Source organism: Sciurus vulgaris (genome assembly GCF_902686455.1).
Source record: "Sciurus vulgaris genome assembly, chromosome: 10".
NCBI lineage: Eukaryota > Metazoa > Chordata > Mammalia > Rodentia > Sciuridae > Sciurus > Sciurus vulgaris.
In genome coordinates this window covers 114,032,023-114,054,133 of record NC_136470.1, presented here as the reverse complement: position 1 = coordinate 114,054,133, position 22,111 = coordinate 114,032,023, and the positions used below count along the sequence as shown (strand labels likewise).

Sequence of the window (22,111 nt, the reverse complement as noted above, 5' to 3'; positions counted from 1 at the left end):
ATAAGATGAGGTGGCACACAGAGTACACACTGGCTCAGGTTCCTGTTAGTGGACATTTCATGCTTTCGACCTTGAATATAATGACTGGCTGTGACAGATACAGGATGGGGGCAGGTCAGAAATTCTGGGCATAAAAAGAAGGATGCTCCAACTCCCTTTCCTGGCTTTGCCACATTGAGGGAGCAGAAGCAGCCGTCAACCCTGTGCCAAGAGGCGACCCTGGGAGTTGCCAGTTCCTTCCCTCAGTCGAGGCTCCTGGGCCAGGGAGAGCATGCCTGGGCTGAGAGCCTGGATCACCAGGGGGATGGATGGAAGTGTCATCCAGGGTGTGGGGTACAGATTTCCCTCAGATCCAGGATCCTATGCAAAGTCTTTGAGAAGGGAACTGGCGTTTGTTTGGTGTCTACAGTGCTAAGGTTTGCGCTGGACACTTTTCCTATCCCCTCACCTGGTCCTTAAGCAGCTCTCAAAAGATCCTTAAAGCAAAAGAGGAAACCGTGGCGCAAGGAGGGAGGGAGGGATTGGACACGAACTCCAAGAGGCAAACAGTAGGCGCTCAAGTGTTAGGTTGCAGATTTCCACAGGGACCCCCTCCAAGCCTCGAGGACTGGGGACTGGAGGTCTCCCCCACAAAGTATTCGGTGAGCAGAAGACAACTCGGATGCGGCGCGGGGCACGCATCCCGGAAACGCGTCCTAAGTTTTCGCGCAGACACCGGCTTGCAGCGGGCCCGGAGGCTGGGAGGGGCGTCCACTTGCCCTCCCTCCGTACCCCTCCTCCTCTCCCGGGCGGGGGTTCCGGGAACCCGCCGGGGCGGGGCGAGAAAGCAGGCGGCCGCACTGTTCGCCGAGACACTGGCAGCCCCACGAATCTGTGCTTCCGTCCGTCATTCGTCCTTCTGTCCGCTCAGCCATGGCTCCGCGGGTCCCGGCACGAACGACCCTGTTGCTGCTGCTGCTGCTGCTGTTACCGCCGCCTCCGGGTGGTGAGCCGGGGGGAGGGTTGGTGTGTCCTGCCCAGGGACAGGGTCACTCACTTCCTCGCACTGTGCCTAGGACGAGCCAGACAGCACCAGCCCCACAGTGCTCCCGCCTACTTCTCATAGCCCCGAGGCAGTCAGCCAATTTCACGAAGTACCTCTTCTCCACTCCAGCACTCCTCCCCGCTTGAACTGACACTGCTTAGACCCCAGGCAACTGCCACCTTTGTTCTGTCCTGGCATGGTGGCGAGGGGTCAGCCTTCCTCTGATGTTCCAGGGTATTGGGTCTCCAGAGGCTGGAGTAGGATTCCCTTGCCTGAGGTTGACCAGGCATAGCAGCAAGAGGCTGCCCTCAGCCTCTGTTTCCTGACTGGGAACTCCCACTGCCTCCATGGCTCTTGTGTTCCTGCAGACGCTGGACGCTGAGCCTGGCTCCGTTGTGGAGGGGACACCACCTTGTGTGTGATCGTAGACTGATGACTCACAGACTGGGGAGGGCAGTCTAGGGGCCTTTTAGGGATGGGAATTTTTAAAACAGTCTCCTGCCCATCCTTGAAGAGCCAAAGACACCTTTGGGCTGGTGATTTCCTGGAGGAGAAAGGCTTTGTTTCCTGAGGGCTGAGACAAACCCGGAGGACCTAAGTGAGGAAATGAGAAGGGGGATTCCTGTACTCAGATTGAGCAACCCCTAGAGTGAGCCTGTGGGAGGGTTCCTGGGTCCCATCATGCCTGGAGAGCCTTGAGCAGAGTGTGATGGTCAGAAGAACATTTGTGTTGTGAGCTGGGCCTGAAAGACTCACCAATATGTCTTCAGCTTGACCAGGCCTGTAGCTCTTGCTGTAAAGGCCCAGGTATAGGTGGGTTCACTTTAGCTGCCACAGCTGGGCCATGCTAAGAATATCTTCTAGTGGCCACCTAGCTGAGCTTGACCTGTCAATGATCCTAACCTCTGTTCCATAGCTTTGCCCAGAGAAGGGCTCTGCCTGGAATTGCCAAGGACAAAGTGCAGCCCCACTCCTTTTTCTCAAGGAGGTCACTCAGTGCTCTGTCTTGAGGTCTCCTTCTTCTAATAGCCCCAGAGTGCATGATACACTGGCCACTCTGGTTTTCTAGACCACTCTGGGTTTCTAGATACTGCACACTGCCTGGGGTCCTGGCCAGTTTAGGGCTGCGAAGTCTGAGGCCCACATGTTGTGCCAAGATTGTTTCCAGGCTGACCTCAGGGATTATCACCAGACTTGCCCGCAGTCTACTATAGCCATGTGGGCCTTTCTGAACTGGGTATTCCATTAGGGGTTTGCCTTGGCAGAATCTAGTACTGCCCCTCTGGCTTATGGAGTCTAAGTCTCTGTTAAGTTAACCTAAGGATACATGAGAACATTTGAAGGTTTGCAAACTCAGAGCCCTGGGTTATTTAGTTCTCTCAGCATGATCTTCTATATTGAAGTTTGCAAGATTGTCACTAGATTCCACCTCTGTGTCTGACAGCCTCATGATAGCTCCAGGGCTTCATATAGTGTCACCGAGAACACAGACATTTCCTGGGCACCTATTGAGGACCCAGCCCAGGAATAAGTGCTTTTATGGATATTTGTGATGGGTATGACTGACTGACTGAATTGGTTAGGAGTCAACCTGTAGGCAGGGGGTGGCCTGAAGTTCAGGCCCTTGCAGTTGTAGTATCAAGTAAATGAGGCTGCTGTGGCTGAGTAATTTGGAGAGAAAATGAGGATTATAAACTGAATAGTCCAGTGCCTGATCTCTGCAGGTGGTCAGGGGTGTTACCATTAAGCTGTGTCTACTGGGCTTGGCAGCTTCTGGAGGAGGTGGCTTGAAGTAAGGCCCTGGAGGATGAGTAGAGTTGAAGGTGGGGGATGGGAAATAGGCAGTGAGGCTAACCTGGAAAGCTAGAGTGATTTTTCAAGGCCTTTTGCAGTCTACATCCTGCTTTGAGGACTCAGCTTGATCGTGAAGCACTGGAAACCAGGGGAGGTCTGACAGTGGGGAGAGGCCCAGTCAGACTCACACTTGAAAATGTCACTCCTTATCAGAAGTCCAGAAGACTGGCAAGGTAGAAAGTCAGATCAGTTAGGGTATCTCTGCTGTAGCCCAGGTTGAGGGCAAGGCTGGACGATGGCCAGTGATAAATATGGTCCAGAGCATGCTTGTGCCTGGTGGCTATGCTGGGGAAGACTCTGCTGTCTGGGTTCTGGCCTGTGGGTCAGAGCAAATAGGTATGCTTCTCTCTTCCAGCCCATGGCGAGGTGTGCATGACTGCTCCAGGAGGCAACCTATTTCCTGAGTCCTGTCCTGATTTCTGCTGTGGTTCCTGTTTCGACCAATACTGCTGTTCTGATGTGCTGAAGAAATTCAAGTGGAATGAGGAAATATGTGCTGTACCTGAGACCAGGTTGGTACACTGGTGGGTTATCTGAGCCTCAGTGACACAGGAGAGTGCTATCCCTCAGGCCTGTCAACCCTTTTTGTTTGTTTGTTTGTTTAATTTTTAGTTGTAGATGGACACAACACCTTTGTTTTATTTATTTATGTGGTGCTAAGGATTGAACTCAGCACCTCACACATGCGAAGCAAGCGCTCTACCACTGAGCTACAACCCCAGCCCCTCTGTCAACCTTCTTAAGATGATGACTGGGCATTGGACCCCTTCTTCTGGGCTGATTCACAAGACCTACACAGTTAGTCCTCTGCTCTGCTCCCCCACCCTCAAGGGCACTGGTTCATCCAGCCTTGGGCTGAGCAGGTTTCTCAGGTATTGGTCAGTGACCTCAACTGCCCCTGTCCCTGTGGCTCGATACTGAGTGTGTACCTGTATCAACATGTCGTTTGGGTAGGCATCTTGGTGTAAGTGTACCCACAATGTGTGCATGCACCTGGTTGTGTGTGTGCTTTGTGCAGGGCCCAGAGCATGAGTGTTATGTCCTCCCAACATGACCCATGCATTTACCCTGTATTTGGGGTGTAGACTTTGTCATGGGCTCATAAGAGGATGTATCTCCCTTTGCCACATTCTGTATTTTCTTCATATTTGACCATAGATATAGAGGGTTGAGCTAGTCATACTAGTCAAGCTAGTCATAGCTTGATCAGGTGATCATGACTGGTCTGGGCAAGACCAGCCCTTCCTGCCCCGCATCTTTTATATTTACTTCAGTCTTCCATGACCATTCTATTCCTCTCCTATTCCATAGGAAGCCAGTCTACTGAGCTTAAGGTATATCCTCTTGATTGTGTTCTTGCAAAGTCTATACTGTTGTTTGGGCACATGTGTAGGGTTACAATGAACTCCATTACTTTTTGCAGTCTTTATAGTGTTTGTAAGCCCCATCCATGTGCCGTGTGCACTTCTGGCCTGTGCCCATCAACTATGTGGTTCTCCATGGTATGAATCCAAAAATGTTGCCATCATAGATGGCTGTGGTAGGCATCCTCGTATATTTCCTCCTTTCTGTCCTCTTTTTATGGAGCCTATAAAAATTACCTGAAAATATACACTGCAATTGCTGGATCAGAGAGATGTCACCAAGTTACTAAGGACTTCCCAGCTTGTGAGTGGCTGCACACCTCTCAGCCAAGATTGAGGGTTCCTCATAGATCATATTCTACCCTTTTACTTTCAATCTTTGGATATCCTTGTATTTTACAAATGTCTTACGTTTTAAAATCCATTATGTAATTTTTTTTTGACTCCTTCCCTTCCTTCCCTCACCCTGTCCCCCATCTCTTTCCTTCTTTCCTTCTGTCTGTCTCTATGTTGCCCAGGTTGGCTTCAAACTCCTGGACTCAAGTGACTCCCCTATCTAACCCTCCTGAGTAACTGGGACTACAAGTGTGGGCCACTGCACATGGCTTATGATAAAAAAAAAAAAAAAAAAAAAAAAAAGCAGGAACATTTATTCCACTTAAGTATGGTGTATTGGCTGGTGGTGTAGCTCAAGTGATAGAGTGCTTGCTTAGCATATGTGAGGCCCTGGGTTCAATATCTGACACTATAAAAAGAAAAAGATGTTAAATGTAGTAAACTTATTGATATTATGGAATTCTATTTGCCATTTTATTATAACTTTCTATTTGTCTCTCTTATTCTGTACTTTTGTACTTTCTTTTTTTCTGTACTGTTTTGATTTATTTTTATGCCATTTTTCTTTCACTGTTTACTTCTTTTCTAACTTGTATGCCTTTAATCCCTTTTTCTTGCCTTATTGCACTTGGCTAGATACCGATGTCTATGTCTTATTTCCAGTTTTAAAGGGAAAGCATTCAGCCTTTCACTTATGATGTTAGATGTAGCTTTTTAATAGGTACCCTTTGTTGAGTTGAAGAAGTTCTCTGCTATTCCTGATTTACTTGTAGTTTTAATCTTGAAGGACTGTTTTTTTTTTTTTTTTTTTTTTAATACTAGGTATTGAATCCAGGGGTGCTGAGCGACATCCCCATCCCTTTTTTAATATTTTATTTGGTGACATGGTCTCGCCAAGTTGCTTAGGGCCTCACTAAGTTGCCGAGGCTGACTTTGAACTTTTGATTCTCCTGCCTCAGCCTCCTGGGCTGCTGGGATTACAAGCATTTGCCACCATGCCCAGTGGAATGTTGAATTTTGTCTACTGCTTTTTCTGTGTCTGTTCAGATTTTATGCTTTTTTCTATTCTATTCTCTTAATATAATAACTTATGTTAATCTCATTTTAAAATAATATTTTATCTGAGCATGGAATTTAGGTTGGTGGCTATTTTCTCTTGGCATAATGAAAGTTCCATTCCACACTGTCTTCTAGCATCCAATATTTCTGTTCAGATATGAGTAAAACAGTCAGTGTGTCCTTCATTTAAAATAAATCTGGCTAGGCAAGTACTCTGGCACTTATTTTCCCTTTCCTGAGTGCTTTTAAAGATTTTCTTCTTGTCTTTCGTATTGTTCAGTTACTTTTATGTTCTATCTAGGTATGGGTTTCTTTTTTGGTGTTATGTATTTGTGAGCTTCTTAAATCTGTGGTTTAGTATCTCTCTGGAAATTTTTCTATCATTCCTCTTTTTTTTTTTTTTTTTTTTTTTTTTTTGGCTATACTAGCTTGAACCCAGGGGTCCTCTATTACTGAGCTATATTCTTGGTCCTTTTTATTTTTTTATTTTGAGACATATTCTTGCTAAGTTGCCCAGACTGGCCTCCTGACTAGCTAGGATTTCAGGCATGTGCCACTGCACTTGGCTGCCATTACTTCTTTAAATATTACTCCTTACCCCTTCTTCTCCTTTCCTTCTGAAATTCTGATTAGACACCTGCTACTCTTCTCCTTCCCTATGTTTTCTAGCTTCTCTTCCATATTTTGTCTCCTTACTTACTGCTTCCTGGGTTCAATATCTGACACTATAAAAAAAAAAAGATGTTAAATGTAGTAAACTTATTGATATTATGGAATCCTATAACTACTCAGTTTACATAATTCTCAACATCCATTGAGATGGTTTTATATACTGTTGTGTTATACACAGTGTACTCTGATATTATATACAAGAAGGTACACAGGGCTGGGAGATAGCTCAGCTGGTAGAGTGCTTGCCTTGCAAGCACAAGACCCCGAGTTCGATCCCCAGTACCACAAAAAAAAAAAAAAAAAAAAAAAAAAGGTACACAAAGTAAGTGTACAATCCATTGATTGTCACAAAGCTACTACCAGCATAACCACCACCCAGAATAGAATATATATCATTATAGCAATTCAGAAGTCTACTTGAGATCATTCCCAATCAGTATCTCTTTCACCTCCTAAAAAGGTAACTATTATTCTAACTTTTATATAACTCTTTTCTTTTCTTTTCATTTCATTTCATTCCTGGAAATTGAACCCAGGGCCTTACACATTCTAGGCAAATGCTATACCTTTGAGTTATACCATTAGTCCATTTTTTAAAAAATATATTTTTTAGTTGTTTGGACCTTTATTTTATTCATTTATTTATATGTGGTGCTGAGAATTGAACCCAGAACCTCACACATGTGAAGCAAGTGCTCTACCACCAAGCCATAACCCCAGCCCCCAACTAGTCCATTTTTTAAAGTTTTAAAAGATCATTCTTACTGGCATGGTGGTGCATGCCTATAATCTCAGTGGCTGGGGAGGCTGAAGCAGGAGAATTGTGAGTTCAAAGCCAACCTCAGCAACTTAGTGAAGCCCTAAGCAATTTAGCAAGACCCTGTCTCTAAATAAAAAATAAAAAAGGACTGGGGATGTGACTCAGTAGATAAGTGCCCCTGGGTTTAATCCCTGGTACCCACCCCCCAAAAATCCTCTCTCTTCTTTCTTTCTTTCCTACCTTTTCTCTCTCTCTCTCTCTCTCTCTCTCTCTCTCTCTCTCTCTCTCTCTCTCTCTCTCACTTTCTGTACTGGGGATACTTTCCCACTGAGCTACATCCCCAGCCCTTTTATTTTGACACAGGTCTTGCTAAGTTGGTGAGGCTGAACTCAAACCTGTAATCCTTCTGCCTTAGCCTGACAAAGTAGCAGGGATTATAGGTAACTGATCCTGGTAAACTTTTCTTTAGAGTTATAATGCCCAAGTATGCATCTCTAAATTCCATGGTTCAGTTTTATCTTCCTTCTTGGGGAGAGAGTAGCTACTTTGGTACCTTGAAGAAACTTTTTTTTTTTCATATGTTGGGGATTGAACCCAGGGCCTGTTCATGCTAAGCACATTTTCTACTACTGAGCTACACTGCCAGCCACCAAAACTTTCTTCAGGTAATAGATAACATACACATAACATTAGACAAATTTGAAGTATATAAGTTTAGTGAATTATCACAAAATAAAGACTCATATTCAGGGGGAAGGGAAGAATAGAAGTTCATTGGATTAGACAAAGGGGAATGAAGGGAAGGAAGGTGGATGGGAATAAAGAAGACTGTAGATTGAATGCTACTAACTTTCCTATGTTCACATATGAATACATGACCAGTGTAACTCCACATCATGTTCGACCACAAGAATGGGATTCTAATTAGAGTAAGTTATACTTCGTGTATGTATAATATGTCAAAATACATTCTACTGTCATGTATATCTAAAAAGAATAATAAAAAAAAAAGACTTACATTCATATAACCATCACCTGTCCAGGCTAAGAATAGAGCATCATAGTATTCAGAAGCCCCTCACATTCCCTCTCATTTTACATCTCCTCTGTTATCCAAAAGCAACTGTCTCACATATACATACATGCATGCCTACATACAAAATCATACATATCATATATAGATTGCTGTGGTTTTGTTTGTTTTCTTTCTGTTAACATTGTGAGTTTAATCCACATTGTGTTTTCCTTTGGTGTATGGTATTATGATATTCACCATAACTTATGTATTCATCCTAATGTTGATGGATATCTGGATTATTTTCATTTTTTGTCTATTACAAATAATGCTATGACCTATGGCCCTTCTTCTTTTGGGGGGTAGTGCGGAGGGCACTGGGAATTAAAACCATGGGTGCTCTACCACTGAACTACATCCTTAGCCCTTTTTAAAATTTTTTAATTTTGAGAGATAGGGTCTTCCTAAATTTCCCAGTTTGGTCTCAAACTTGCCTCATTCTCCTGAGTTGCTAGGATTATATGTGCACCACTGTGCCCAGCCCTGCTTTGAGCATTCTTGTATATGTCTTTTGGTACACATGTAGATGCTTTTCTTTTCTTTTCTTTTTTTTTTTTTTTTTTGGTATTGTGACTGCGGATTGAACTCAGGAGCACTTAACACTGAACTACATCCTCAGCCCTTTTTTATGTTTTATTTTGAAACAGGGTCTTGCTATGTTGCTGAGGCTGGCCTTGAACTTGCAATCCTCTTGCCTCAGCCTCCTGAGGTGCTGGGATTACAGGCGTGCACCACTCTGTTCAGTGTCTTTTCTTTTTTCTTTTTTTTTTTTTTTTTTTTGTACTGGGGATTGAACCTCGGGCACCACTGAGCTACATCTTTGGCCCTTTTTAAAAATTTTTACTTTGAGACACGGTCTCAGTAAATTTCCCAGCCTGACCTCAAACTTGTGATTATCCTGTCTCAGCCTCCTGAATCATTGGTTTTACAGGTGTGCACCACCCTGCCCTGTTTGCGTTTCTTTTAAATATATGCCTAATAGTAGCTAAGAAAGAATCAAGTTTCATTTTTAGAAAATATTTTTAGTTATAGATGGACACAAAACCTTTTATTTATTTATACGTGGTGCTGAGGATGGAATGCCCAGTACCTCACATATGCTAGGCAAGCACTCTTCCACTGAGCTACAACTGCAGCCCCAAAGTTTCATTTTTAAATATAGATATCTAGTTGAACCAATACCATTTACCTAGAAAAAAGGGTTTTTTTTGTTTATTTGTTTTTGTCATTCTGCAGTTATTATCAACTTTGTGTCCATACAGGCATGGATATGTTTCTAGGTTCTGTTCTGTTGCACGGATCTATTTGTCTATCTTTGAACTAATAGAAGACTCACAATTACTGTAGTTTTATAGTAAGGCTTGATATTTTTCAATAGTATCTTGGTTATTTTTGACTTGTGTATTTCCATACAAATTTTAGAATTAAACTGGTGCAGTGGTGCAGGCCCGTAATCCCAGTGACTCGGAAGCCTGGAGACAGGAGGATTGCAAGTTCGAGGTCAGCTGGGCAATTTAGTGAGACCCTGTCTCAAAAAACAAAAAACAAAAAGGGGTTGGCATATAGCTTGGTGGTAGAGCACCCCTGGGATCAATTCCTTGTACTGTATATTTTATAATTAGCTTGTCCATAAAAACATCTTGGATTGTATTTATTCTATAAGATTACTGTATTGACTCTGTTGACTATATTTGATAGGCTGAGAATTTTCCAAAGCTTTTCTTTTCTTCTTTCCTTTCCTTTTTTTATTTCTTTTTCTTGCAGTGCTGGGGATTGAATCCAGGGCCTTGTGCATGTTGTGTAAGTGCTCTACCACTGAACTTACCCCTAGGCCCAAATTTTCCTAATCTTTAAGTTCTGATTAGTTTTTGCTTAATAATTCCATCTCTTTTTTGTTTTTTGGGGCGGGGGTACTGGATTGAACTCAGGGGCACTCGAGCACTGAACCACATCCCCAAACCTATTTTGTATTTCATTTAGAGACAGGGTCTCACTGAGTTGCTTTTGCTGAGGCTGGCTTTGAACTCATGATCCTCATGCCTCAGCCTCCTTAGCTGCTAGAATAATTCCATCTTTGATTTATTTCTTTTCCTATTTTACTACAAGTAGTAAAGAAAAACTAAGCTGCTCCTTCAATACTTGCTTAGAAATTTCTTTAGCCAGATACCTATTACATTTCAAGTTCTCCGAATCACTCACTTTTTTCTTTAGTCTCAGTAAGCTCTTCTTTTCTTTAGTCTCACCATGTTCTTTAAACAGTATGCATATTGTTCTAATGTCAGTGTCTGATAACTTCAATAGTTAAAAATCCCTGTGGACGTTTTTATTGTCAGTTATTGCTGACAATATTGCTGACAATCTCTTCCTATTGTTTAGTCTCTTAGTGTTCCTGAAAATTTTTGATTGTGTGCTTGATGGTACATTTGCAAAATTGATTATAGAAATTTGGAGCTCAGGACCCTCCAGAAGCAAATTATATTGCTTCTGCCACAGACGTTAGCGCTCCAGATCATTTTGACCTGATTGCAGGGACTGAGATGATCAGAAACTGAGTCTATCCAGTTTCTCTCTTCTCAAGAAACAGCTTTTTAGGTCCCAGTGCAAGTGAATGGTGGTCATGAGGATCTCCCACCTTTATAAGGCTCCCCGTCACCTTGACCACTTGAAGTTCTAGATATGCTGGCTGGCCAGATGCCTCTCTGAAATAGACTAACTCCCCTAGGAGAAGAAAACCTTGGGTGCCAGATGCATTATCTATGATCTTTGTTCCCAGCCTTACCACCACTGTGTCCCAGCTGTGTATTCTCCATGCCATTGCCCTCCAAAGCTTTCAAACTGATTTTTTAGCTTTTTATTTTATTTTTAATTTTTTTTTGCAGTGCTTAAGGTTAGGCAAATGTTCTACCTTGGAGCTATATTCCCAGATCCACATCGATTTTTTTTTTTTTATATGAAAGTCACACTTTCAATATTGGGTGCCACCCCATTGTACCTTGAATGTGTCTTCTTGAAAAGAGTATACAGTTGTCAAATAATCTTTTAAGAATTGCACAAAATATCGAATGCCTCACAATTTGCATGTCATCCTTGTGTAGGGGCCATGCTAATCTCTGTATTGTTCCAATTTTAGCATGTGTGCTATGGGAGCACCTCACAGTGATTTTTTTTTTTTTTTGATGGGGTGGTACTAGGGATTGCACTTAGAGACACTTCACCACTGAGCCACATCCCCAGCCCTTTTATTTTGAGACAGGATCTTGCTAAGTTGCTTAGGGCCTAAGTTGCTGAGGCTGGTCTAGAACTTGTGATCTTCCTGCCTCAGCCTCCTGAGTCTCTGAGATTACAGGCATGTGCCACTGCACTTGGCCCTCACACTGATTTTTTTCAAAAAATTACTTTTTCCTTTGTTTTACTAACTATCCTTTAAACTTACTAGGATGTAGTTCTTCCTCATGTGGTTTATATTTTAATTTTACATTTAATTTTGGAAAGTTTCAAATAAGTATAAAAGCAGTGAGAATAATATAATAACTATGTATCTCTCACTCATGTCCACAGTTACCAGCACTCTGACATTATTGTTTCATATACCTCCTACTACTTTTTTTTTTTTTTATCCTGGATTAGAATTATGTTTCAGCAGTACTAGAGATCAAACTCAGGGCCTTGTGCATGCTAGGCATATACTCTACTGCTCAGCCATAACTCCAGTCCCCTTTTCTGGATTATTTTAAAGCCAATTCCAGACATCACAAGAATTTCTCCTTAACTGTTAACTTTCTTTGTTAAAAATGAGGCCTTTATATTTTTATGTTTATTTATTTATTTAATTTTAGGGGCACCTAACCACTGAACACAGCCCCAGTCCTTTTTATCTTTTATGTTGAGACAGGGTCTTACTAAGTTGGTTAGGGCCTCAGTAAGTTGCTGAGGCTGGCTTTGAATTTGGGATCCTCCTGCTTCCACCTCTCAAGTCGCTGGGATTATAGACATGCTCCACCATGCCAGGCTAAAATGAGATCTTTAAAAAGAAATATAACCATCATATCAGTAATATATTTGGCATACTTAACTGGAGCTGCTTAGCTTTCAATATTAGTCTGTATTCATTTGCTTCTTCTATCTTCCAGAATGCCTTTTTACAGTGGTTTGTTAAAATCAGAATCCAAGTCAGAATCCAAACAAAATTATTTTATTAATTTATTTATTTTTGCAGTTGCAGGAATTGCATCCAGAGTCTTTTATATACATGCTACCTGTGAGTTCTACCACTAAGTTATACCCTAAGCCTTAGGTTCCCATTTTTAAAATATCTATTATACCTATAATTATTTTCCATTTTTAGTCTGTTTTTTATTTTTTCCCTTTTTATATCTTTCCCTTTTCTTAGTCTTGCTAGAGTTCTCTCAACTTTGGATTTATCTTCTCTATTATTTTCTGTGGCTATTATTTACTGTTCTATTTCTTGTTTTTTTTGTTTTCTGTATTACTTAGATTTTTTTTTTAGAAAATGGTACTGGGAATTAAACCCAGGGGTGCTCTCCTTTGAGTTACACCCCGAGTCCTTTAAATTTTATATTTGTAGGCAGGTTCTTGCTAAGTTGCACGTGATCGGAGTCTTAATTTGTGCCTGTGCCTCTCGAGAAGCTGGGATTACAGGCATGGACCACTGTGCCATGTTGTATTGCTTTCACATCTATCTTCTCGAGTTTAATACAGTCTTTATTTATTTATTTATTTATTTTTGGTACTGGTGATTGAACCCAGGGTTACTTTACCAGTAAGCTACACCCCCCAGCCTTTTTTATTTTTTAATTTTTTTGCACTGGGGATTGAACTTAAGGGCACTTGACCATATCCCCAGCCCTATTTTATTTAGAGACCTGGTCTCATTGATTGCTTAGTGCCTGGCTGTTGCTGAGGCTGGCTTTGAACTCATGATTCTCCTGCCTCTGCTTCCCAGCTACTGGGATTACAGTTGTGCACCACTGTGCCTAGCTCTTTATTTTTAATTTTTGAGACAGAGTCTCACTAAGTTGCTTAGGGCCTTGCTAAATTGTTGCTGCTGGCCTTGAAATTGTGATCCTTCTGCTTTGGCCTCCCAGATCACTGAGATTTATAGGCATGTACCACCATGTCCGGCCAATCTTGTTTATTTTTAACCTTTCTTTTTTCCTAATAAGTTCTACTAAAGATATAAATTTCCCTTCAAGAACTATTAAGTTGTATTTCATGAATTTTGATCTGTACTATTGTTTATCATTGTTCAGATCTACATATTTGTTAATTTTCTTTATGATTTCTTATTTAACACACTGTAGTTCACAATTTTTTAAAAATTTTGTCTTTTTGAATCATGTTAATTAGTTTCCAAAGGTATGAGTTGTGTGTGTGTGTGTGTGTGTGTGTGTGTGTGTGTGTGTGTGTGGTTTTGTTTTGTATTTTAAGCACTTCTTTTAGTTTTTATTTTATTTTATTTTTTTAGGTACCAAGGATTGAACTCAGGGGCACTCACCTACTGAAGTCACGTCCCTAGCCCTATTTTGTATTTTATTTAGAGACAGTGCCTTGCTGTTGCTGAGGCTGACTTTGAACTTGAGATCCTCTTGTCTCAGCCTTTTGAGCAGCTGGGATTATGGGAGTATGCCACCATGCCTGGCCATTTCTTTTATTTTTAACTTTGTGACCACATAGTCTTCTGTTATTGGTTTGTAACCTTACCCTATGTAGTTAGAAAAAATATGTCATAGAGCTGTCTTAAAATATATGTCTTAAAAAATATGTCATAGAGAACTACTGAGACTTGTTTTGTGACCTCATATGTGGTGTGTCCTTGATACCATCCCTGGTGCAGCTGAGAAGAATGTGTGATGTTGCAGTGTGAGATCTGGTGTGTGTGATAGTTCTGGAGGCCTTGAAAACTACCAGTACATGATAGCTTTTGTGCATGTTATGTTTGTGCCCTAAGGTAGTGTGTTTGTTCCTGGTATGTAGGTGGATTCAAGTGTGTTTCTCATGAACTTCCTTCTTTGCAGTGTACCCATCTACACAGAGCCACTGGAACAGCTGGGCTCGGCGCTGAGGTTTCGATCTGGCTTTGACAGCGACCCCATGTCAGGGTAAATAAAGCTGTGGTGCAGCTTCCTGGTAGAGTGACAGGTGGGCTTGGTGAGACCTATGGGATAGTGCAGAGTCAATGCAGTGGGGCCCCAAGGAAGTTGTCATCACGTTTGACCACCAGAACCTTTATTTTTTGTACCAGGGATTGAACCCAGGGGTGCTTAACCACTGTGTCACATCCCCAACCTTTTCAAATTTTCTTATTTAGAGACAGAGTCTTGCTAAGTTGCTTAGGGTCTCACTAAGTTGCTGAAGCTGGCTTTGAAATTGTGATCCTCCTGCCTCAGTCTCCTGAGCCGTTGGGATTACAGGTGTGCACCACCATGCCTGGCCACCAGGACCTTTAACCCTCATGTTGGAGAGTTGTGTCTTCCTTAATATGCTGGGGTGGGGGGCAGCTGTGATGGGGTGGGGCAGTGGTGACTGATGGGCTTAGTGATAGGGGAGGATGTGACAGGTGGTGAGGATAACAGTGATAAATGTGAGATGATGGTGATTGTCATGGGGCAGTGGTGATCAGATGAAGTGATGGTCAATGGTGGCAGTCATGGTGAGGGAGTAATGATGGCTATGATGACAGTGATGGAGGCAGTGAGTGTGGTGATAGGGTGATAATGGTGTGGGGCAAAGGTACTAGGAGAGCAGATGGTATGGTTGCTGTGTCAGAGTTTATGGATCATAGTTACTAGTCACTGTGTTGGAATCCTCATCTCCAGGGACCTAGAAGCAACCTTGTTCCCTAAACTCCAATCTCCTTAGCCAGGTTCCTAACCTGTCTTGTCACCACCATGACAGGTGTTGAGATGCACATTTGTGTGGGTAGAATGGGCACGCAGTCACATGTGTGTGTGTCTTCCTGAATGGAGTGTTTCATGAGCTGTCTCCTACCCTGATGTATATCTCTAAGTTCCTTTCAGCAGAAGGTTCAGCAAAGGTTGCCCCTTTGTTTTTGTTCTTTCTTTTTTTTTCTTTCCTCTTTTTGTAGTGCTGGGAACTGGTTGTTCTTTTGGAGGGAAAAACCTGGGGGCTGGACAGGAACTGAGACCTCAATGAGCTCCTCCTCATCTAGGTAGGGCCCCCATGCAGGAGAATGGGCTTTCAGGTGACCCCATAGGATATTCCGATACCCAACTAGTGTAGATCTGAGGGCAGCCAAGACTGAGCCTCAACCTGAGGATAGTGGGTTCTACAGAAGGTTGTGTGCAGTGCTGGGGTCTGTGTGGTTTTTTCAGGAAGAAGACCACTCTGACTTCTCTACAGAGGATGAAGAGAGCAGATGGGGTGGGTAAGACAGCCAGTGGAAGTAGCTGTGGCCTCCTGGCCAGAGGTGTTGGAGGTCAGAGGGAGACAGGACTTGAGGTGGAGGGGGAGTGGGAGGAGGAGGATGGAGTCTGGCATTTGGCAGCTGCCAGCCAGCAAGACGCAAGAGGGTGGGCAGACATAGGGGCTGCCCTGATCTCTGCTCTGGAGACAGGGCTGGGCATCCATCCCTGTGTGGGATCCAGGACATATGTAGGATGAGGCCCACTCATAGGTTTGGGGTAAAGGGTGGGTTTGGGGTGGAAGACTCATCCCAGACCCTTTGGGTGAGAAGAGTGAGAAAAGTGTTGAGGATCAAATTTGAGGGTCAATAGTGTTTGAGGAATGGCAGCAGGAGGAGCTGCTCCCCTTCATAGAGGGGAGAGGACATTAGGAAGGCAGCATTGTAAACTGCACTGTGAGTTGGGGACATTACCCTGCAGAGGTATAGTGCCCTCGGCAAGAGCTGTTCAATGGAGTGGATTGAAAATTGAGTTGGAAGTGTGTACAGTGAGATAGGTCCCTGGAGAGACCTGGCAGTGAACAAAGGAGTGACAGGAGTTGGAGGAGGAATCAGCATGTGGAAGGACTTTATTGGCAGTGGTGGAGACTTGAGCTGTGAGAGTAGAGAGACAAGGTCCCAAGGAGTCTTTGAAGAGCAGCTTTCTGGGGCTTGTGGCAGCAAGAGGTGAATAGGATTGGCTTAGGAGCATTTGTCCCTCCCTAAAGTGTGTATGTGGGACTGGATCTGTCAGCCGTGCAGCATGCTGTGGAGTGTGTAGCACTGGGCTTCGTGTTTTCTCTGTCATGGTGAACCCTGCAGCCTCCCACCCAGGCTGTTGTCACCCATAGGCAGTGCAGATAATGAGATCCATGTACCCTCTCCCACACCATGCCCCTCTCCCTTGTCTTCCTCTGCTTTGTTCTTCTGAGCCCCTGTGTTATACACAGGACCTGCTTTGTAAAGCTTTAGGGACATGGCAGGTACTGGGAGGTGAGTAGAGGGACAAGGTCATCAATGACACTTCTTTTTGGTCCAAAGGATTGAACCCAGGGGTACTTAACCACTAAGCTATATCCCCAACCCTTTTTACTTTTTATTTTGAGACAGGGTCTTGCTAGGTTCCTTAGGACTTTGCTAAATTCCTGAGACTGGTCTCAAACTTGTGATGTTCCTGCCTTAGTCTCCTGAGTCATTGGGACTATAGGCATATCCCACCATGCCCGCTATCAGTGATACTTTTGTGAACACCCTCAGGTGGTTGGCTGTCTGGACCCCATGGAGGCCCCCTTTCTGCTGGGTATTTCTGTGTTACTTCCTTGGCTGAGGGTACTGTTTGTCTACCAGAGGGTTGGTTCCTTGGTGGAGTTCAAGGCCCTGTTGCCCAGGCTGTGGCCAGGATCTTGGGAGAAGCCTAGAAGAAAAAGACCCTGTGGGCCAGGGGTCTGCCCCAGCTCTGTCCCCATTTTCTACTACTAACTTTCCTCTTTTCCTCATCTTGAGCCCTCACCTTTGGCTCTCACCTTCTGGGCTACTCCTTGAGACATCACACCCTGTATGGGTGGTGTCCTCCCTCAACATGGGCCTTGGACTTCCCACAGTACAACCATGTGGCCTCTTGGCTTTGCATCAGCCCAGGTCTTCTCTCCCTGCTTTGGCAAGTGACTCTTGCCCTGCCCTGTTGAATGGTTGATGGCCTGTGTCCACCTGGTTTGTTTCCTCTTCAGAGATTCATTGGTCCCCCTGTCACTGTTGTTTTGGATCCTGATTTCAGCTTCTTTTCACTTACAGGACTATTAGACATGACTGGTTTGTTTTCAAGCACCCGAGTGGTAGAACCTCTGGTCTCAGGCCCTAGACCAGTCACTACTGACCCTTCGCCCTGACTCTACTGTGCCAATACGCAGGAAAGACAGGTCCATGAGGTGAGGTGTGAGCATCATGAACCTGGGCTGCCTCCCTGTCCTCAAAGTGTTCTTTCTGTGGTCCTTAGGCCCACTCACTATCTTACAGCCTGCCCAGTGTCTTGCCAGTATCTTGGGTTGTCCTAGTCCAGAGACAGCCCTTTCATAGTCTAAACACTGGGCATCTTCCACCTCCTGGAGGCCTTCAAGCCCCAATCCTGCCTGGGCTCTTGTGCCATTGGCCTCCTGCTTAGTCTGACTCTGCCTTCTGAACTTGATCTTCGGACTCCTTGATCTTGGCTTGACCCCATTTTTGGGAGGCCCTTTCCTTCCCATTGGAGGTATGGTTCCATTAATACTGAAACCTGATGTGGCCATGGTCCTCTGCCACACTCTGCAACCACCCTTGAGTGTTGCTTGGTTTCCTCAGAGCATTGTGCCTGACAGTCGTGCCAGGAGTCCCTGAGTGAATTCAGGGTCCCTGAATGAATTTATTAATTCATTTATTAGGAACCTACTATGTGCCAGGCCCTGGAAATACAGTGATTGCCTAAAGCAGTTTATCAAGTACTCACAAAGGATTTCTTGTTTGTAAATTGAGGTAGAAAAGAATTTAATTCTGTAAGAGCATTTGTCAAGAAGCCTGACCTCATCTGTAGGGAATGGGTGCTTTGAACTGAGGTCTGAAGAGCAGGAAGGAATTAATTAGGTAGGAGCGAGGGTGGGGGAAGAAAAGAGCCCACCAGGCAGAAGGACCTGCTTGTGCAAGGGCCCTGAGCTGACACAGCATGGTGTTTTAAAAAGCTGAAAGGATCATGCAAGCACAGAGAAGGAGGGAATGTGAGAGTCTCAGACCATGACAGACTTTGTAGGTCTAATAAGGTGTTTCATTTAAATTTTTAGTTTAAAATTGAAACTTGCTTTATTGTAAGTTTATGTCTAGTTAGACAAATTCAAGACTTTTTTCTTCTTTGTCAACTATAATATACATACAGAAAAGTACATATATACCCACAGTTTAGCAAGTACTTTACTTATAAAGAAAATTACTGTTTCCAATAGCTAGAAGAGCCAAAGCAGGCATTTGAGCAGTGGGCGACATGATCAGACCTGGTAGGGTGGAGCAGTGGGGTGGCAGCTGCCTCTTAGTAAGGCCAGATAGAGGCTTGGAGAGTATGTTGATAAAAGAGGAGAAGCAAAAGGGACCTGCTGAAAGTATCTTGTTTGTCATCCAGGGCCCTAGGGTTGTGCTTGAGGGTATAGGTGGAGTGTGGTTCAGGCATGCTGAGGCTGGGGCATCTCTCAAATCCCCCAGTGGAGCTATTCTGGGCAGCAAACAGCTGAGGCAAATCAGGATCAGAGAGAGGCAGCTCTGGAAAGTCTCCCAGTGCCTTGACTTCTTCTCCTTCCCTCTGGCCCCCTTCTGGTTGCTGGCACAGCTGGGCTCTGCTGCCAGCAACTGGGCCATGACTGTGTCTTTAAGAGGGTGGCTCCAGAGCCTCATGTGTCTGTCCTTCCTGCCGATGACGTCAGGGATGGGAAGGACTGAGGAAGCGATTTGCTTTTCTTTTCCTTGAAAGAAAGGGAGGAGATCGAAACTGAGTGGCCCCTCTTGGAAAGGGGAAATTCCAGGCATGCAGGAGGCCACAGGGTGAAGGCGGAGGCTAACATGGGGTGAGCTTGGGCACCATTCTTTAGAGGCTTAGACAGGAAATAGAGTTACTCCAGAACTGACACTGGCTCTGCCTGGGCATGTCATTGATTGTGTGTGAATGTGTATTCCTGCATTCCTGACTCTAGCTGGGCAGAGAGACACCTATGGTCTGATGGTCCTGTCTTCAGGGCTTGTCCTGGCCTCATGGTGGCAATAGCTTCCAACTTGGGAGCTTGGCTGGGTGCTTTTCAGCCTGGAATGTGCAGAGCCTGTCCTTTGGCCTGTTCTTTGGCCAAGGGGCCCGGCCTAGCTGAGATTGTGTTCCTCTCTGGGCTGTGAGCTGGAAACCCATGATGGGGTGGGGTGGGACCCACACCCTCCCTGGCCTCCAAGGGGTGCATGCCCTGTAGCTAACAAAGCTATTTCTAACTTTGAATGTACTTGGTGCATTTACCAAGCATTTACCTTTTATAAGAATACAGTGTGGCCCCTGGGAACATGGGAGGATAGTAAGAGGCCCTGTCTATCTTTGGAAGTCTGTTTTGGTGAACTTCCTTTCCTACTTTCTCTAAGGGCAAGCCCTCATTCTGTGGGCACTTGGGTTGGGCAGAGAGGTCTCCTCTTCCAGAGAGCACTGTTGCTGCCTCCATCCTGTTCCTCCAAATCACCCTGTATGCTTTTAGCCTTCTCGCCTGGGAAGCAACCATGCCATAGTGCTTGGCTCGTGGCATGTTCCTGATAGCCATCTGGTTCATGGTTGGTGAGGATGGACATGTGCAGGGGGCCTTGAACTCCCTCCCATGCTCCTGAGGGGAGCAGGGGACAGAGCTCTCATTTTACATGTGAGGAAATTGACATTGAGACAAGTTCAAGCTACGCAACTAGAAAGTTCTATATCTGTAACGCTTAGAGTCTTTTGGTAAGAGGGATGTTTCTGGGAGCAGGTGAGGTGTGGACTCTTGGTCCTGGGGAGGGTGAGGGGCCTTGGGTCATGACCAGCTCTTTGGCAGGTTTGGAGCAACCGTAGCCATTGGCCTCACCATCTTTGTGCTCTCTGTTGTCACCATCATCATCTGCTTCACCTGCTCCTGCTGCTGTTTGTACAAGATGTGCCGCCGACCACGTCGTAAGCATGCCCCCACACCTCACCCCTGACCCTCCTGGGACCCCTCTTGTGTGCAGGTCCAGACCCCTGGATAGGCGAGGGCAGCTGAATAGAGCCCTACTTTGACCAAGCTGGAGGGATGAGGGGTAAACCAGCTCAAGACCTGGGGAACTAGAGCGCCTTTGACTGGAATTCTCTTTGCAGCGGTCGTGACCACCACCACCACTGCCACCACTGTGGTGCACGCCCCTTACCCTCAGCCTCCCAGTATGCCCCCCAGCTATCCTGGACCGACATACCAGGGCTACCATCCCATGCCTCCCCAGCCAGGGATGCCAGCAGCACCCTACCCGACCCAGTACCCACCACCCTATCCGGCCCAGCCCATGGGCCCACCGGCCTACCACGAGACCTTGGCTGGTAAGTACCATTGGGAGTTCTGTGACCTTGCCTGATCCCCCAGCTCATGCCTCTGCCCCTTAGGTATTTATCCCAGGGTATGGCATTGACTGTTTCTGTCCCTTTCTGCCAGCCTGCCCACTTGCATTACAGCCCACTGTGCCACAGCCAACCATTGTCTGCTTTACTCTCAGCAGGTGCAGCCGTGCCGTACCCTACCAACCAGCCTCCTTATAACCCGGCCTACATGGATCCCCCAAAGGCAGCCCCCTGAGTGTGCCTCTGGCTGACACTTGATTATGTTGTGTGAGTGGTATGCAGGCACAGTTCTTTACTGCCCTGTGTGTGGTGTGTGTGTCCTGTCTAGTCACATGGCTTCCTCTGATACTGACCAGGTAGGAAACAATACTTGCCAGAGTGGGCTGGGACCAAACTTTTGCTTCCCCACTTGAAATCATGCTTCCTGAAATCTCAAGCACATTCGAAAAATGGGGTGGGAGGTCTTTTTCAACTCACCCCAGGGTTACCAGGTACAGTCTGTCACATTATTGCCATGGGCACCATGGCCATGTGTCCTGGTTTTAGGAGTGGCCAATTGCTGCTCAAAATCATGGCTTGTTCCCAGGGTTTGGGGTGCTCTTTACTGAGCCTGTGCCATGAAGCAGGCAAGTAGACAAAGTAGGGATCTGGCTGAGGCTTAGTGCTTGGGGTAGATGTCCTGTTGCTCCCTGGAATGGGTGCCATACTCAGTGGAGGTTGGTCAGCTCCTAATGTCAACACAACTTAGTCACAGCCCCACCCAACCTACCTGACAACTGACTGTCCTTGCATCCTTCCTGGAGGGCCACATCCACTCATGATCCCCACCACACATGGGGAATCTTTCCTGCCCTTGTCGCTTGGCCCCTCCCACAGGTGGACAAGGGGGCCTGTCCACCAACAAACTCAGGTCTCCTCCCTGCGGTGTTTTTGTTTTACTTTTAGCCAAACCTTTCGCTTGTTTTCTGTTTTAAAATGTGTGAAGCTGAAATGTATGGAGAGAAATTGAAGAGAGGGACAACCTGACCTCTGAAACTGTTTCCCCTGATACCAGCCTCATAAGAATATCCAACTTGTGTGTCCCAGTCCACAGTTGTGCTGGCAGCAGGGACACCTGGGCCAAGGGGCTATCTGGACCAAAGGTGGGGGTGGGGGCCCGGGTGGCAGCTATGGCCCAGACACAAATACCTCGGTGTTCCCTGCCCTGTTAATGTTCGACCAGCTGTTTTAGCTTTGAATCTGTTGGTATGTTTCTGAGTCTAGGGTCTGCACACTTGTTTATAATAAAAGGAAATATTCAGAGCTGCTGCCCCTTTTCTTCAGAGCCTGGGTTACTGGGATTGAGCTTAGGCTGAGTATTGTTTCCATTCACTGTTTAGATATATGTGTTTTCCCTACTTTTATTGGGCTCAAAGGTTTGCTTATTCTGTGAGGAGAGTGAGGGAC

The 22,111-nt window shown here is 45.1% G+C and overlaps 1 protein-coding gene across 4 annotated transcripts; it reads left to right on the top strand.

Moving 5' to 3' along the window:
* Positions 1 to 798: 798 nt before the first annotated feature.
* SHISA5 (shisa family member 5) lies at positions 799 to 21,967 on the top strand. 4 transcript variants are annotated; one of them, XM_079155666.1, is made up of 7 exons: positions 799 to 985; positions 3,234 to 3,390; positions 9,567 to 9,644; positions 14,180 to 14,263; positions 20,133 to 20,248; positions 20,432 to 20,647; positions 20,821 to 21,967. In XM_079155666.1, the coding sequence occupies exons 1-7, from the start codon at positions 913 to 915 to the stop codon at positions 20,898 to 20,900; spliced, it is 804 nt and encodes a 267-aa protein (XP_079011792.1). In that variant the 5' UTR covers positions 799 to 912; the 3' UTR covers positions 20,901 to 21,967. The 4 variants fall into 4 exon arrangements, with proteins under 4 accessions (XP_079011792.1, XP_079011790.1, XP_079011789.1 ...); XM_079155663.1 differs by lacking the exon at positions 9,567 to 9,644 and having other exon boundaries at positions 800 to 985; XM_079155664.1 differs by lacking the exons at positions 9,567 to 9,644; positions 14,180 to 14,263.
* Positions 21,968 to 22,111: the final 144 nt, after the last annotated feature.